The sequence below is a fragment of the Prionailurus bengalensis genome, chromosome B2 (genome assembly GCF_016509475.1).
Source record: "Prionailurus bengalensis isolate Pbe53 chromosome B2, Fcat_Pben_1.1_paternal_pri, whole genome shotgun sequence".
Lineage (NCBI taxonomy): Eukaryota > Metazoa > Chordata > Mammalia > Carnivora > Felidae > Prionailurus > Prionailurus bengalensis.
The window spans coordinates 11,003,158-11,022,049 of NC_057349.1; the positions used below are offsets into that span (position 1 = coordinate 11,003,158).

Consider the following 18,892-nt stretch of genomic DNA (forward strand, 5'->3'; position numbering starts at 1 on the left):
AATAAATTTATTAGCTTACAAATGAAAATAATTGAATTACAGAAAAACCTAATTGTAATTCTCCTTCAGATTCACTAGGCTTATAATTTACATGGCAATGAGTTTGCTGGTTGGGCACTGATTAAAATCACCACTGTATAAAGTGGTTCATTCAATAATTCTTTGGGGATACAAATTCAAGTTTAGCAAACAAGGACACTTTAAAAATGAAGTAATGTCGACATTTTAGGAAATGATTAAGGAAACGAAGAAACCATAACCCAAAAATCTTTTAATATGATCTTACTGATTTCCTCAAAAGTGAATGATTACAAAGTGAAATTTGAATTGTAAGTCAGTCCTAAGTCTTTATACTCAGGTATCCAATCACAACCATTGAACCAATGTTCAATAGAAAGGCATCAACCCCAGGAGACAGGAATGTGAGCTTTCAGTTTTGCATAAACACAAGTTGTAGTTGTTAACCAACTTTCAGCACTCAACCTTTGGTGAGTCCTGCCTTGAATACTAATCAAATGGAAATGACCTTACGTTAACGCTAATGTAAATCCTTTAAAATTCATAACGAGGAAATACATTCCTCCAACAGACTTGTGAAAGGTGAGAGCAGACCACAGAGAGCAGGCAGTCCAACCCTCATTCTATAGAACTTTGATCCCTGGCAGCATTCATTAGAATGATCAAAGCCCTAAATTATTGGTTGTTTCTCTGGGTAATTACCAATGCCCATGCAGTGACGGTGTGGGGTATCGCACATACAACAAAAATGTCTGCAACGAGTGAAGGCATTATACTTCTCATTTCTTTTAAGAAACAAGGTAGCAGGAATTGTTTCCATGAATGGTATAACAGATTTGGGTGCTTTTTGTAAATTCAGAACCTAGGATTTAATAGTGCTTGGTGGTTCCTGGAGGATAAAATCAAACGTGTCTAGAAACGTGCGGTACAACAAAGGTTGACCACTTGCTTTCTTGCTCCACGTTTATTGGGGCAACAGAGACTGAAACAGCTATTTTCCTCTCAAATAATCGGAAAAATATAATACAACAGCAATTTCTTAAATACATAACAAAACTTTCTGGATCGTGAATCAACATGAGATGTAATAGTCTATAGGTATCAACTTGACAGCTTTATAAAATGTCATTCATCTAAGGCATTATGAAATTATCTTCAGAGCTGCACATATATACATGGGTCTATATACATAAAGGCATCCATTCATGAACACAAAAGTCAAGCACTGTGTAGAGAAGGGTAAAATAAGACGCATTTAGATTTTGAATAAGTTTTAAGAGACAATTTGGGGTTTCAAGAAACAGTGATTTACATTCAAATAAACATGTACGTTTTGCAAATCTGGATAGGTAAAATTTTCATGATGCAGGCTACAAGAAAATTCACACTGTGAATTATTTGTTTTTCAAAGGCCTCTTTATCTATATAGAGATTTCAAGTCCAGAGCTAACACCCATTGTGTGAACAAACAGAATGCCTATGATTCTAAAATTTGCTTCCCTGTGGCTTTCCCCCTCACCTCCCTACCGGATAAGAAAAAACTTCCCAGAAGGGGCAACAGCTAGTTGTCGTCCCCTTACACCTGCTAGCGTTTCCGGATGGGGAGTTATTACATCCAGATTACAACTGGGTGAAGGAGTTTTGATCCTATTTCAAAAAAACTACACTACTCCACACACAAGAATTTTTGCCACAACATCCAAACATTGTCACGTAGACCCATATCTCTTCCTAGTCTGGAAAGAGAATCCCTGGAAGACAGAGCTGATGGACAGAGGAAGGAGACAGGTTAAACTGTCTCACTGGCCAGTTATGCCAAACAAAAACATCAGTCTCTTTATCTAAGTTGTCAGTTCCCTCCTTTGTAAACAAAGTTTCTAGACTGGCTTGCTACTCACCCTTTGAGGCACCAGCGATGTATCTGGGTTTAACCTACCAACCTATTCCTGTTGATTCTGACAGTCTTACGCAGGCCTATTCGTGTAGCTATTTAAGGAAGAAGTCACTACTTTCCAGGCACTTTTCAACATTTAAAAACTTAAATCCAGTTGTTTGAAATCTGTTTCAAAAAAGCAACCCCCCACACCCTATCTTGTATTTAAAAAAAAAAAAAAAGGAGCTGCTTCTGTTACAGTATCTCTGTGAGAACACAAGTTCCTTCAATTTTGCCAAGGAAACAGTATGGATGTTCTCTCCTACCTTTAACTCCAAATTCAGGAGTTCCGCCTCTGATAACACAGGATTTTAGGTTCCTTGAAATCAGCCCGTTTTAGAGATTCTTTGCGGAATAGAAGCTTCGAGAGTTCGCTCATGCCAGGGTAAACTGCCACTCCTGACACTCTTGATACAAAAATTCATTTTCAGCTGAGTTCCCGTGATCCCCTGAGCAGTTATAAATGCCCTGTGCTACAATGAGGCAGTGTTAAGACAAAGCAAATCACTCAAATATATGTACACTTCTATTTATACTAATCGGGAATACATTGATCAAAGAGAGTATTCTTGTTCTGCCATGTTCAGAGTTTCAAAGGAAAAGAAAGACGCTTAACATTGAGAAGTTTCCAAATAAAAATGCTTAAAAATGCTTTGGGTTGGTTGCCATTCGAAAGTTTTCCGAGAGTCCACATCTATGTTCTGTACAAATGGTAAATAAAAGTGTACACGACGAAGGGATGGACTGTACATATATCAGGTATCAACATGTATGTGGGAACCAAAGTTCCTTAAATATACACATCCCCACTTAGGACACATTCCATTACACAGGCAAAGCATCGTTCCTTAATAATAGGTCCAGGATAGCAGCAATTTAACAACCTAGTTACCCAGTTACCTCGGGAAAACATCATAGGTCCAGACAGTCCCAACGCACTGTCCCTCATTCCAAGGACAGCTCTCTAGGAGCACTTTACATGTTCCCATGAAGCACCAGACTACGTTGCTAATGGCAATTATGACATCCTGTCATTGGAGAAAAAGTTATTGTCTTTTCAAAACCCGTGTATTCAAAAATCTCACTAACGGATGACGGGAAAACTAAGTCGCAACGGGGCTATACCAACCTAAACTATTTATGATACGTAAAGCAGTTACAGTTTCTTTCTTACATTTTTTGTTGTTTGATCAGTGCCTTGTACACACAGGAAGTATCTGGCTCGCCCTAACAGAGGCTTCCAAGAGCAATATTAAACTTTGTTGAGAGCTGCTTGCACTGCGTTTGAAAATAGGTAACTAGCTTGATTATCAGTGTTTTTACACACTGACATGACAGGGCACCGTGCTAGGGTTGTTTTAAAAGAGTTGGGTTTATGAGTCTATACCTTTTGTTAAGTTAGGAACTTGCAACCAAAATTTACATATGTAATATGCAAAAAAAAAATCATTAGGCTGATTTCTAATAAAGTGTATTAGTCCCAGAAGGAAAGACAAAATGGCTTTGAGGAAACATTTGTTTTGTGTGTACCATGGGAAATACTCGCACGTGCCCAGTGGACGGAGGGTCTAGGTAGGTGGCAAATTATATGGATTTCTAGATGTACACATGGGACTTTGATAGTCACTCTTGCTATGGACTTTCAGGTCCAGTCCTAAATGTGCTGGGTGCAAGAACACAGGGCTCAGGAAAGGTCTCTGTTATCTACAGTGAAGGATTTGAACCTCTGCCCCTTGACCCGTATTTCACATCAGACAATCCTGCAGACCACAGCTACTGGCTGGAGGAGAGTCCATCACCTTCGCCAAGCTGCACCTGCCCAGGGAGAGCCGCTCCATCAGACCACATTGTTTTACAGGCTGTAGCCCTCGCACTGGGAAAAGACACCTCCCTCTGCACAGCAGTTTTGTGCTGGAAGCTGAGATCACACAAGGAGAAACCCATTGTGTTTCTGCCAAGTCACCGTGGGAATGCCGGCAACAGCACACCCGGCGGCCGGCCGAGGCCGAAGCCAAGTACCCACTCCTGAGCTAAGCAGCCTGCTTTGCAGCCCTGACAACAATCTCCTCTTAAACGGTGTTATTCTTTCCCTCCCCCAGGGGGGTCTCTCCCGCGTATCTATTGGTGGTCAAATCGACACAGAACGGACGCTGGTGCTCAGTTGTGATGTGTGTGGCCAACCGTGACAACACATTTATTACACTACAGGTTCACTCGGGCTCCTTGAATCTGGCCAGCAGTTAAACAGTCCGGTGGGATCCTCCGGGGGGGTAAAATGATGGTGGGTTAGCAACCCATTCCTTCTCAGCAACCCCAAAGCTTCCCAACGTGCTCCACAGACACAGCCTAGACCGCACAGCCCGGTTCTCTTCACACGGGAACACGTGCACCAGGGCTGGGCCTTGGTGCCAAAGGCGAGTTCAAAGTCTGGACACAGGCACTTTCAAAGGTTGGCAAGGAGGAGGCAGGTGCGCTAAGTGGGGCTTTCTCACTGTGCTTCTCGTTAGAACCCAGACGTCCGTGGCACGTGGACGTGAGCAGAGACCTCTAGGTTGTGGATGGGCTGTGCTTTTTCTTCTTGCCCCGACAGGACTTGCAGACACAACAGATGATGCAGGGGGAGGCCAGGAGCAGCAGGGGTGAAGTCACCAAGGCGATGATGCCCAATCCCACCAGAATCCCCACCACCTGGAAATGTGGAAGAAAAGGCTACTTCAGCAGTTAAATCTTCCTGTATGTCTACTGTGCCATCTGCTAAAGACCGAATGTGTGTTTCCCCCTCAGCCCCAGAATTCATATGTGGAAACCCTAATCTCCAATACAATGGAATCCGGAAAGGAGGGTGGTTGGGAGGTAATTAGGACACGAGGGTGGAGCCCTCACGGTGAGATTAGTGCCCTAAAAGAAAGATACTAGAGAGCTTGCTTCCATTCTCGCCACTCTCTGCCATGTGAGGACACAGTGAGAGGAAGGCCATCTACAGACCAGGAAGAGAGAGGGTCCTCACCAGAACCCAACCATAAAGGCACCTCGAGTCTCCAGAACAGGGAGAAATGCGTTTCTTTTTTCAGCCACTCGGTTTATGATAATTTATTCTAGAGCCTGAACTAAGACACCACCTCAGGCACGCAAAACAGTTACCAATCATAGGACCTTGTAGCCCAGTGCCTGCATGATCTGAACTGGATACTAACCAGGGAGACGGCAAGAACTAGATCGGAGGGGAGGGAACAAAACAGACATTAACTCAAGCAAAAGCTCTGTGTGACCCCAAACTGTTGCTCTTGGCGCTCTGGCTCTCTCCCTGAGTTTCCTAATAGTCTCATAGGGATATTAACAATGATTGCTAGGCTATTAACACTGGCACCCTTAAAAGGAATGCAGCCTTTAATGAATATGAAACACTATTAAAAATAAACCAGGACTTCCTTTGAACCTGCCACAGAAACACAATGGCAGGTACAGAGGGATTTAAGCCCCAGCAGCGGCTCATGGGATTTTAGAGCACTGCCTTTTATAGAAAGTAGGACTTAGAGGTTTTAGGAAAGTCATTCTACGATTTTTTCGGGAGGAAAGAAGACCTGCCTTCGTTCTGCAGGTGGCTGTTAATTACCCAGCTGCTCCGGGCCCTGCCCCTCCACTTATCCGCAAGGGGGTCACGCTCATGAACTTCAGGCACTTGCTGCATTCCCTTTCCCTGGCCCTGCTCAGGGGCTCCCCAGAACCTCCAGGGATGGATGCGTAAGCAGACAACAGGGTGGGGAGGAAGAACAGGTGGGCTTTCTAAGCCCTCCCAAGTCCAGTGTATCTCGTGCTTCCTTAAGGGTCAAGGTACCTGTGTTCGGTTCCACATCACTGAGGCTCTCGAGTGGCCAAGCTTATTCCTACACGGCCCTTTGTCATAATGCCTGAGGAAAATGTCATTCTGAAAAACAAGGAGAGAGGTCTCAACAAACACGCTGTTTTGAATTGAGAGACAAATACTAACCACACTGGATCTAACAAACGCAAACCATATTTTGCTTGGTGGAAGCAAACGCTCTTTCGGGCGATACTGATGAACAGCCTCCCCGAATCCCGAGGCCGCGATCTTTACGATGTATCTCGGTACTTTTACAAAGCACTGAGTGAAAAGAGATTGTAATCAACGAGACTCTTGACTGAGTCTTGAAAGGCTCCGTGTCCTGACCGATCCTCTTTGAAAGGCAGCTCTAGAGCAGGTGCGATATGGAACGAAGGACAGTCTTCCTCGGCTGGAAGGCGGCCACAGTAGAGCAGGGGAGGAAAAATGCCAGCAGCTGAGGTGGGAAATGCAGGCATGAGATACTGAGAAGGTAACTAACCAGGCAGGGGAACAAGGAGAAGAAATCACAGGTGAGGGGAAAGGCACTGGGGAGAAGCAGGAGCCTGGCAAGAGAAATGACAACGGAGAGATGAACTTTGTTGGGACGATGACGGCTACGGTTTGGACAGGCTGAACTTGAGAGACACTTGAGCCATCCAAGTGGTACTGTCCAAAAGGCAGCTGATTCCACAGATCTGAACTTTGGGGGAGGGCCTTGGGTACTGGCAGATGTTGGGGGGAGGGGCAGGAAACAACACAGAAGTAGATGAGATCACCGGGGAGAGAGTGTAGACTGGAGAGCAAAGAGGATGTTGGTCACAAACATTTGGGTCACAAAGAATGGGTCAAGGGGAGCCTGGGAAGGAAACGGAGAAGTGGCCAGAAATGCAGAAGGGAAGCCAGAAGAGGTGTCATCACTGAAACAGACAGTTTAGGTAGGGTGAGGACTGAAATATCCCTTGCATTTCACTCAAGGCCTTAGAAAAATACAGCTGGGGAGTGACAATGTGGCAAGCTGAGTGTACTTCAATGCCCGGAGGTAGGTCAGCGTCAACGACAAGAGGTGACTATGTTGTTTTGAGGCCTGGCTCAAAGAGGAGGCTGGGGGAGGATGGGAGTATGGGAGACACATAGGTTTGAGAAAAGTGTGATTCGTTTTCAAATGGGACACAGCTGCATATGTGATGTTAGTGGAAGTTGAAGTCACAGGAGAGAGAAGAGGTAACAGAAGGGGACAGGTCTCTGAGGTACCCACAGCATAAGATGAAGAACACCTCGTCCTCTGAAGACAGCAGTGATGGGGACGAAGGGAGGAGCAAACGCAACACCCCAGTAAAGCTCAAAACCACGCTGGGTGGCTGTCTGTCTCACGCTTGGCTCTCGGACAACCATCCTGCTCCCACACCCGCTGCTCTGAAACTTTCCCACAAACAAAGATCAACACCACCATCTGACACAGAACACTTGTCGAGGGGAAAACGTCATTACCAACAGGCCAATGCCCCTGGCTAAACCCGAGAAAAAGGGATCTCAAGAAACAATGACCAGAAAAAGATGCTTCAGTATTTGAAGCCTGTGTATCCAGCCTTTTAACATCTGTACCATTTCATCTCGAGCGTCAGAACGGTCCAAGTAACAGAACAGTGTGTTCTTTGCAACGCCATACCCCAGACATATTCCAGCCAAAGGATGGACAGATCTGTCACACATATTTATTCCCTTACATTCTTGCCGCTTAAAAAGAACCTCATGGGCTCAGCCTCCTTGTGGCTATGAACCCAATTAATATTCTGGTTAAACCTGAAGGAAAACAGAGAAGATTTCTTCCCTCTGTAAAACATGAGGGCTGTGCAGTCAGTGAGAACCTCACTCAGAACATCTCACGTTTGGAATCACGACAGCTCTCAAATATCACCCTTAATTGTAATTCGGGGGGTTATGATAGAATTTTTTTTAAGTGGAAACATTTCTTTCAACCTGAGCTACTGAGCTTCTGAAGTCTAAAATGTCAACTTTCTTTTCCCCAATTTATACCTCTGCTTGAAACACTGAGATCGGGCTGATTAAAATTCTTACTCACAGATGTCATCTGAAACAACCTATCTAGTTTTCAGTTAAAACCCAGGCATGTGGGGGGCGGAACGCATCCCGTATTCACTGCACACGGACTCGCTGGGTGTGTGTGACACTAAAGCCCCACACTAACTGCTGATCGAATGGAAGCAAACCAAGCCAACGAAATGAGAAGTTGAGAAAAGAAGGTCCCTGCCCCCCACCAACATGACGGAGGCTCACACGGATATGGACGCATCTTCTTCGTCTGGATTGCCAAAATAGTGAATATCTCTTCCCATTTGGGGTAGCTCACATGTGCTAGAGTAAACATTAGAACTGAAGCAAGATCTGCTCATCCAGCCTTCACATCACCTTCTACCTCTGGGGTTACCATTAGCCTTGGCCCGGGACTGAATGAGCTGTACTCGAATTGGGCAAGACGTGCTTCACGAATGGTGAGGGAACAGAGTGAGGGGGGCAGACCCCTGTGTCTGAGAAGGCAACCCTAACCAAACAATAGCAAAACTGCTGTCATGGCAGTGAATGGAGTGGTTATTGAAGACATCTCATGGATTTGAGTGGCTTTTTTCTTTAAATTCCGAAAGAAGAAGACAACCAAAGTACAGTAGGCAGAATGGCAGCTCCCCTACAGACGCCCGTGGCCTAATCTGCAGAATTTGAGAATCTGTTGCCCTTACATGGCAAAAGGGACTGTACGAATGTGATTACATTAAGACCTTCATGGGGGAGTGTATTCTGCATCACCCAGATGTGGCCAACCTAATCACAGGGCCTGGAAGGGCAGAGAAGCTTCCCCAGCTGTGGTCAGAGGGAGCCGTGAATTGGAAGAAGGGTCGGACAGATGGGATGTGGCTGGCGTTGAAGACGGGGAAAGGGACCACAGGCCAATGAATGCAGGCAGGCTCTAGACACTGGAAAAAGCAAAAAAATAGATTCTTCCATAGAATCCAGAAAGGAATGCAGCCCTAAAGACCCTGTGATTTTAATCCAGTGAGACCCATGTCAGATTTCTAGAAGTAAAGGTAATAAATCTGTGTTGGTTAAGCCACTGTGTTCGTGGTGATTTGTTACAACAGCAATGTAAAATGAACACACGGATGATTCTTTATGGAACAAGAGGAGACAGTGCTCCCAAAACAGGAAATGTCCCTAAAACAAAACCAAAAAAAGCTTGCTTGCCTTTAAGGTTGAGGTGACACAGTGAAGGTAATCAGAGATTTTATAGACATCTAAAGTGGAGAGTACCACTAAGAACAGTAAATGTCTTTTACAGGACAAACAGAGGCTCATTGTTTCGAAAGGAAAGGCCGTAGGGTCCCGGTGGTCACACCGATACAGAAAGACCACGTGAGAAGACTTCCGAGTGGAACTTACATCCAGGTTCTGGAGACAGTACCAGCAAAACGTGTGCTTGCAATTCTTGCACATCATCTGAGCACAGCCTTCGTTGCGTTCGATATAAACCCGACAAACAGGGCATTGCTTAATGGGGGCTTCTGTGTCTGTCCCAAAGAGGGCCCTAGAAACAAAATGGATGAGAAATTATAGGGTGTGGATCAAGAATGCTGCCTGAGTTTCTTAAAAGCTAGAACCACAAGGGGGTAGACTACCAGAGCCGGGGAAGAGTGAGCTGAGTGTAAAGAATTAAATAGTTAACTAACACCTTTCTAGATTCCACTTTATGGTCACCAACTGAATTCCTGGGGCTCCTGATGGGTAGGTAGGGAACCCTTCCTTATCTGTGCTGAATTCACTTCCATGGAAGAGGGTGGGGGTAAAAATTGGAGAGACACAGATTATTAGTCATTCAGATAACTCCAAACAGAAGAGAACCTTTATTTATCTTTGGCTTGAAGTGAATTATATAATTGTATTTTCCACACCTGGCTTAACTCGTTATTTGGAGTATTTCATTCCCCGAGCACACACTGTCTAAATAAGAAATGCAAGCAGTCCGCTATACAAGAGAAACACAAGCTCAGGATCTGACACGGCACAGATAAACCTCTTATCTAGTGATCTGTTCAGACAAACAAATGGCAGAGGTTGAGGGAGTCAGTGACCAATACTTTAAAGAAACACCTGGGGTGCCTGGCTGGCTTAGTCGGTACAACATGCAACTCTTAACCTTGGGGTTGTAAATTCGAGCCCCACACCGGGTGAAGAGATTATTTTAAAAAAATAAAATCTTTAAAAAATAATAAAATAAAATAAATGCCCAATATCATTCAAGAGACCTGCTCCAGATGGATGAATAGGTCAACACAGGCTCACAGCTTTAAGGGGCACAGAAAATAAGTGGAGCTAATTGAGGTGGGAGGGTTAGGGAAGCCACAGCCCGGCGCTGTACTTCAGCTACTGTTCATTAAAACCAGCACCCAGCACATGGAGACATCAAGTTCACAAAGTGTTGTTAGATCCAGGATCGGAGCTGGTGCTCACCATAACCTTATAGAGCACTGGGACAGTTACTATTTTAATTCCTATCCTCCCCCCTTTTTTTTGCAAATAGAGAAACAGACTCATAGAGGCTGAGTGACTGACATGAGGTCACACAGGCACCAAGTGACAACGTCAGATCTCAACCCCTCTCTCCTCTGGGATCTTTGCACTGTCCTGTGACACCCACAGACCTTACTGCCATGGCAGTGAAAATGCAGAAGGTACTGGCTAGGAAGGTCCACGCCTGCCAAGTGCATGAAGATCTGTTTTTCCTCTTGATTTGTTTGGTCTAAGATTGCAGCCCAGCATCATAGCCTGGTAGTGTTGCTATTCCTGAAGAATGGTTCTACACACTCGGAGGGTGCGGGGTGAGTAAGCCAACTGGACTCAACACTGGTACGTCTGTTCTCACTGGTGCAGAACAGCCATAGCCTTGAGCAGAGCAAGGGATCAAGCACAAAGGTCTCTCACTCTGGGCCCTTCTGCTGCCGTAAAAAGTACTGAAAGGTACAGATTTAATTGCTGCTCGTTGTAACAAAATCTGAACCTTGGTGCCATCTTTTCAGAGCATAAAGTATCGAGAGATGAGTTCTCTTCCTCTTGGACCTAGGAATTGAGTACTGCACTGCCCTGCAGGGCTGCTGTTTCTACTGCTGTGCTCTCTTTGACGTGACTGGCACACCTCACAAGCTGGCAGCATAATCAGGTAAGAAAATAATCCCAGCATCACTTTGCAAGCAAGAAGAATGAGGTCTGTCCCTAGCAGGTGGCTAGCACTCCTTGGCAAATGGCTGTGGACAAGCCGTGACTTCCTACTGAAAACCAGTGGTCCCTGTGCCTCCCTGCCTAAAGAGAAATCAAAATTTATGCAAGCTCTAATTTCAGCAGTGGCTGGAAGATCCTTCAGGGGTAAATACCTAAATTCCCTTTAGAAATTCTTCTTTCATTATTGTTTGTTAACAACTTACCAATTCTGAGACGCTTCTCAGGGAAGCTCCACAGGGAAGTGACTGATCTCTACATTCCATCACCAGATAACTCCTTTGCCAAGAGACATATTTGGGGTTTCTGAGAAAACCAGTGAATAATCCCCAAGGCCATTTCCCTTCTTACCCGTGCTCTGTCGGCAGGACAACAGGCTGACTATCTCTACAGGAGACTTCTGCGTGCCAAGCATCCTTGCAACATGAGCAGAATTTCAGGTGACAAGAAGGACACTCCACCAGTACGGGCTGTCCCGGGTCACTTGATGCAACAGGGCACACTGTCTGACAGTCTGCGACAGGACACCATGTTCGGTGGGGGTCCAGGTGAACTTCTAGAGTGTAAAAAAAGAAAATGTGATGGTCTACCTGTCTTGCACACAGGCTTGCGGTTTTCCTCCCCTTCACGCTTCTCTGTTATAGGCTAACGTCTGTGGAAGCTTGGTAAAATCAAGGGCAGTGATTTCTACCACTGGTCTTCAGAATGGATCCAAACGTACAAGGTCACTCAGCCCTGCCGCATTTCTCAAAGTAGGTACTAATGGAATGCCCTTCTGAATAGATAAGGAGTGTTCTCACCAACCAAAATCTGCGATTGTTTTTGGAATGCTTCTCACCGTTCGTTCAGTACTCAAAGTAAGCAAACATCTCAAGTCCCTGCTGTCGTTATTTTGGGTATCATCTTAGAGGAAAATTGGACCTGAAGGGCCTACCAAGGCAAAAGAAAAAAAAAAATACACAAAGGGTTTTGTCCTTTCAGGCACTGAGAAATAAGTAGTTAAGTTTCTTCTGTTTCTTAGAGAGAAATGAAAGCACAAGGAAGAAATCGAATAGTTTAGGGACCAAACAGCATCTGTCTGGTGTGGCTTAGCAAAAAAGTCAGATTACCTGTCGGTTTGTATATTCCGTTGCCCTGCCATACGCTACAGACATTTGTAAAAGACTCACATGCTCCAAAAACAAAAGGTTTGGACTTTCACAGACCATAAAATGATAGTCGGCTATATACTACACATGAGCTAGATCCACGTGGCATGTAGGAAAGCATATGGAGTTGGGGGTAAGGCCACTGTCGTTCTATTCAAATGTTTACAAATTTTGTTCAGTCTTCTATTTTCTATTCCCTAACAGACCCCATGTTCTTGTCACATAATGTGACCTTTAAGGGAACATATCATGCAAAAAATGATGTTATTTGAGTAGTTGAGTGGCCCGTTTTTTTTTTTTTTCTCTGAACCAGTGTATTTTGCAAATTTTAAACCAATGAGATTCCAGTTTTAAATCTCCCAAGGCTTGTGATTCTTTGTAATTTCCACACTGGAGGCAAACAGACCCAGAGAGTGGTGCAAAAAGGAAATGAAAGCATTAAGTCTGAGCTTAGTTTTAAAGGTGATAATTTTACAAATTCAGTATCAGGGGAAATAAGTCCAAAATGTTCAAGTAAACACCGTCTGCATTAATCTCTCACCTAGAAAATGCAACAATCAGATCTATGCTCATTATTCAAAAAGAGCATCCTTACACATAGTGTCTTATCTAAAAATTTGGGGGAGCTGGGGTTGGAGAATTATAGGCCAAATATAATCAGAAAAGGGAAGCCTATTATGATTCACAGGTCCTCAGACCCCAAGAGAGATGGATCCTTGAGAAGTCCCTAAAACTTTGGGACAGCCTGGTGAGAAAGTCGAGGGGACAGGGACACACACATGCTCCAAGGTCTTGACCTTTTATTTCCACACCATTTATATTTTCTTTCAAACTCTTATAACTGCTTCACAAACACTAAACACTAAAACACTAAAGAAATGAAGGTTGGTATGTAAATTAGAGCTAAGGACTCCCACATCACATACCTACTTACCACCCATTCTAAATCAGGGGTCTTTGAAAAGCCTGAAGATAAAGAAGGAAAAGGAAAGGAAAGATACATAACAGTTAAATTTATAGCATCCCTGCAGATCAACCTAAAAAGATACAAACATACAAATTGTCCACATAACTCTAATCCAAATTATTTGGTAGACATTATGACCTGTTTGTTCCTACCAGCTTATTATTTCAGGGAGCTGGGATGCCACAATAAAAGCAGGATCAATAAATAGGACAGCAGTTAGATTTCGAGAGATTCCCATAAGGAAAAAAATCTGAGGAAGCAATGCGCTGGCAGAGCCCAAAGCAAAAAGCAAGGAAAGAGTCTGAGCCACAGGAAACCGTGATCTCGTGTATTTTTCTCCACTTTGACAGCACAGAAATGACCAAGCGAAGGAGCGTGGAGGAAGGGACCAAAGGGACACATTTTAGCTTTCTACTTATTTCATTGTTCTTTAAGGATAGCTTATAGAACTTAACTAACACCCAAAGTAGGGTTACCAAGAAATAGATTCTTACTCTATCCAAAAGTGATATTGGCCACTCTAGCCATTTCTAGAGTCCCTCAATACCTGCCCCAACCCCTTTCAACCTGCTGAGAACACTCGTCTTATCTCTTCAGACACAGAACATGGCGGACACTCGCTTTCCCAGCCTACTGCGCAACCGTAGCTTGATCACGTGACATGGTCTAGCCAGTGGGAGGGGAGGGGAGGTCCGACAAGGGGCTTCTGGGACAAGGTCTCCTTCCTGATGTGCGGGCAAGAATTGCCCTTCCGTCCAGCCACCTTTGAACACAACCGCCTGAAGTTGGATGTCCGGGAACATGATCTGGGAAAACTGTGAGGAAAAACTACATGAGGTGGAGAAACCGAGCGGCTTCATCAGCCAAACCTGCAACCATCGACCTCTGGATTCCCTGTGTGTGAGGTAATTCACTGCCCTCGCTGTTTAGGCTCCTCAAAGTCCGGCGTTCTGCTCCTTGCGAATGAAAGCATCTCAAATGGTAAGGCCACCTCTAGCAATAGTGAGCAAATGCCCACTTCCAACAAGGACCGTTCCTCCTGGGGAAGCAGGTATTGTACAAAGGGGATGAACACGGCATGTCCGAGACGACCTTTCTTTCTTTCTTTCTTTCTTTCTTTCTTTCTTTCTTTCTTTCTTTCTTTCTTTATTTATTTATGGGACAGAGAGAGACAGAGCATGAATGGGGGAGGGGCAGAGAGAGAGGGAGACACAGAATCGGAAACAGGCTCCAGGCTCTGAGCCATCAGGCCAGAGCCCCACGCAGGGCTCGAACTGACAGACCGCGAGATCGTGACCCGGCTGAAGTCGGACGCTCAACCGACTGCGCCACCCAGGCGCCCCCCGAGACGACCTTTAAAGTCCTTTCCAACCCCAGGATTTTATCATCTCTGTAGGTGAGGAACGTGGAAATGCGCGTACAGAAAAAAATACACACGACACACATCATCCTGTGGAAAACGTATGTACCATAATAAAAATTTTTTGTTATTATTAACGTTTTTTTAAAAAACGGGGTGCCTGGGTGGCTCAGTCGGTTAAGCATCTGACTTTGACTCAGGTCATGATCCTGTGGGTGGGAGTTCGAGCCCCGCATCGTCAGGCTCTGTGCTGATGGCTCAGAGCCTGGAGCCTGCTTTGTATTCTGTGTCTCCTCCTCTCTCTGCCCCTCCCATGCTCATGCTCTCTCAATAATAAATAAACGTTAAAAAAATTTTTTTTAAAAATTAACACACTATGCCAGATACATGAGGTTTTTGTGTAGTTCAGCAGACAAGTAATGTACATCCATAGAGTTGAACACTACGAACTTGAAAATAAGGTGACTCAAACGTGACAATATGGAAAGATCCCAAGGATATATTACCAATTAAAAAATGCAGATTCAGGATGAGTATAAATGAACCATGTTTATAAAAATATGTTTTAACATTTTGAGAAGAAGGTGCCTGGGTGGCTTCGTCAGGTTGAGTGTGAGACTCTTGATTTGGGCTCAGGTGATGATCTGATGGTTCGTGACTTCACGCCTCAGATCAGGCTCTCTGCTGTCAGCTCAGAGCCTCCAGCCTGCTTCGGATTCTCTCTCCCCCTCTCTCTGCCCCTCCCCCACTCATACTTGCTCTCTCTCTGAAAAAATAAATAAATAAACATTAAAAAACAAAACAAAACAACAGGGGCACCTGGGTGGCTCATTCAGTTAAACATCTGACTCTTGATATCGGCTCAGGTCATGATCTTGCAGTTTGTGGGATCAAGCCCAGCGTTGGGCTCTGTGCTGACAGCATGGAGTCTGCTTGGGATTCTTTCTCTCCCTCTCTCCCCTCCTCCATTTGCTATCTCTATCTCAGTCTCTGTCTCTCTCAAAATAAATAAATAAGCATTAAAAAATTAAAAAAAAAAACATTTTCAGAAGAATATGTAAGAAACACAAAAATGGTTATCCTTGAGTAAAAGGCGGGGGGGGGGGTGTTGGGGAAGGAAGCAAAGATTTACTTTAATACTAAACTTGAATTTAAAAAACAGGAACAAATACTACTTTTATAATTTTTAAAAGCTAGTTGTTTTTTTTTTATTTTTTACATTCCTTTTGAGAAAGAGAGTGCGTACACACAATGGGGGGTTGAGAGGAGGGACAGAAAGTGAGGGAGACAGAGAATCTCAACCAGGCTCTGCATTGTCAGTGCAGAGCCTGACACAGGGCTTGAACCAAGAACCATAAGATCGTGACCTGTGCAAAAACCAAGAGTTGGAGGCTTAACCAACTGAGCTACCCAGGTGCCCCTAGAAGCTCGTTGGAAAAGGCTACTATCAATCTGGTATATGAACAACAGACTAATAATTCTGCATCTAAGCTGTCCCCTGGAAAATCATCTACTTTTTGCAACACTGAAACATATTTAGATTTCCCCTTTGTTTCACATTCTCCATATGCTCCACAATTCTCATACTATGTTTTTCCTTCCCCCTAAAAATCCTCTCTCTTTACCAAATTATAGTCTACCCCCCCTTAAAGGACCTTCATTCAAGGACCTACTGTGTACTTGTCTTAATTTTGATGTCACAGAATCAGCATCTTGTAGACCCTAGATCTCTACCCACCTGAATTATGGCTCTCTGCATTTGGAAAGACATCAACTTGGCAAAACATGGAACTTTACATACAGCACTTTCAAAATTAAACCACCTTTATGAAATGTCACTTATTAAGGGCGACAATGAAAAAATTTTCTAACTTCAAAAGGAATAATAATTACCCTTACTGGACCCCTACTTACTGTCTCTCCGTACCTAACATCCATTTCACTTCTTCTCTCATCCCAGTCCTTGGATGAGTGATCCAGAGTCACTGATTCTCATTCCTATCCCCTTCTACCCTCCTTAAATCTCTAAAGTCAAGTTTTTATTCCCAACTCATTAATAAACTGCTCTCTGAAAGTTAAAACTGCCATGCCCCTACTCATATCCAGGAAGTGTGTTTTTTTTTAAATGTTTTATTTATTTTTGAGACAGGGAGAGACAGAGCATGAACAGGGGAGGGTCAGAGAGAGGGAGACACAGAATCTGAAACAGGCTCCAGGCTCTGAGCTGTCAGCACAGAGCCCGACGCGGGGCTCGAACTCACAGACCGTGAGATCATGACCTGAGCCGAAGTCGGACGCTTAACCGACCAAGCCACCCAGGTGCCCCAGCAAGTGTTTCTTAATGCAACTTGTATCAGATACTCTTGTAGCTCCCTCTTCCATAAAGCACTGGCCTATTTTCTTCCCCAAACCTTCCTTGTCCTTTAGCATCAAAACTGCTTCCGTTGGTCCCATCTATGAATGGTGTCTAAGACTTGGCCCTAGATTTCTCCGTTATTTGACTTACACAGCCCTTGCCATGATTAAGTCTCAATCTGATTCTAATTTGTACTATTTCAAACTTCTTTTGGCTTCATGTCTTGTGATGATATGCCTGAAAACTAGGCATTGGTCATTCAACAATTGATCAATGTCAGGTACTTTTTAGAGATCATGGGCTCTAAAAGAGGTGAAAATAGAGGTTTGCAGGGCACCTGGGTGGTTCAGTCAGTTAAGCATTCGACTCTTGATCTTGGCTCAGGTCATGATCTCATGGTTTGTGAGTTTGAGCCCCACATCGGGCTCTGCACTGACAGTGTGGAGCCTGCTTGGGATTATCTCTCTCCCTCTCCCTCTGCTCCTCCCCTCCTCACTTTTTCTCTGTCAAAATAAATAAACATTAAAAAAAAAAAGAAAATAGAGGTTTACTTCTCAGAAATCTCAGCGCGAAAAGAACCAGAGATGTTCAAAATTAATAAAATGTAAAAAAAAAAAAACACAAGCAATGTAATAACTGACAGAGCACCCCACAAGATAACATAAATGAAATTATTAACAAATAAATCTGAGCAACTCTTAGGGGTGGAGGTAAGGAATGTCTGATATACAGAAACTTTTTTTTAATACAGAAATATTTTATGCTTCTCTTATCCCAAGTATCCATAATGAAGTTTCTCCTTTTAATCAGCTCTAAAATCAGGAGGTAAAACTGGTCCCTCCTAACCACAGTACAAAGCAGATGGCACATGCTGAGATAAAACACAAATTAAGTTAGAGCTAAAGCACCACAGAAGCAAAGATGACAAATAAAAAAAACCCCAATCCCCGTAATAGCAACTCTTCAGGCAGCCAGAGTCAGGAAGGCAGAAAAGGAAAAGGACAGTCTCCTTCCCGATAGTGGAATAAAGATTCTGCACTTAAGGAAACACTGAGCAAGGACACTGGCGGCCGCCTCCTGAAGCAGGGTCCCACCAGCTCACAACCTACTCCATCTCGTCCCAGCGCTGCATTCAGTGACACCACATGAATCGGCTGCTTGAGAAATCAACCACGGTAAAGTATTTACACCACAGAAAGCAGCAAACACTGTAAATCAGGGCCTCCCCCACCCCCACCAAAAAACCGTTTGCCAACACATCCCTGAACACTGTCCACCTTGAGAGTAAAAACATAGACGTAGAGACCCTACCTCAGCATAGTCAAGTGTGGGGCACACAGCAGGCAACCGAAGAACAGAACTTAGCATGAGAAGAGAAGTGAAAACTATAATAGTGACAGTTCTTGTAGCCATATTTGCTGACCAGCCTTTTCTACCTCCTGAACATCCCGCATACAGACAGGTACTTACATATGAAGTAATCCTCTCATGTCTCCCACGGGTATACATCTTCTAAAGAGTGTTTGCTATTTGATTATATATTCTAGTTTATTGTTGGTTAATTGCTTCTTGTACATATGTCTGGGATCATCAACTCCAGTGAGAGCTCTCCTAGAAGACAGGCTGTTTCTTCTGCTCAGAACCACAGCATGTGTATGTATGTTACGAGTACGTATTTTTGGATCTGCCCACCATACCTCTAAGCACCCCTCGCTATGCCAGTCATATGGGATGCACTCAGTACATTCCTGACCACCCAGCAGATGGAAATTTTTTCCTTTATAAATACAAAGGGTCATGGGGAAAAAAAAAAAGAACAGATATCTACTAATTTAAACCAATTCCTTCTCTTGAACAGAGCCCCCCCTTCTCCCATCAGCCATTCTTTTAAAGAACCTAAATAAATGGAAAGCGCTGCTAGGCAGAATCTGACATGATTAAAGCCTGGAGAAAAGTCCATCAATACAGGAAGTACCCACAGTAGCA

At 44.1% G+C, this 18,892-nt stretch overlaps 1 protein-coding gene across 4 annotated transcripts in view; it reads right to left on the minus strand.

Moving 5' to 3' along the window:
* Positions 1 to 958: 958 nt before the first annotated feature.
* RNF144B (ring finger protein 144B) overlaps positions 959 to 18,892 on the minus strand; it is a 183,704-nt gene continuing 165,770 nt past the window's right edge. For all 4 annotated transcript variants that reach the window (XM_043590725.1, XM_043590726.1, XM_043590724.1 and 1 more), the window contains exons 5-8: positions 11,427 to 11,631; positions 9,246 to 9,390; positions 5,787 to 5,876; positions 959 to 4,639 (exon numbers count right to left, since the gene is read on the minus strand). In XM_043590725.1, the coding sequence (XP_043446660.1) occupies positions 4,499 to 4,639; positions 5,787 to 5,876; positions 9,246 to 9,390; positions 11,427 to 11,631 (581 nt within the window). In that variant the 3' untranslated portion in view covers positions 959 to 4,498. The remainder of the gene's footprint in view (positions 4,640 to 5,786; positions 5,877 to 9,245; positions 9,391 to 11,426; positions 11,632 to 18,892) is intronic.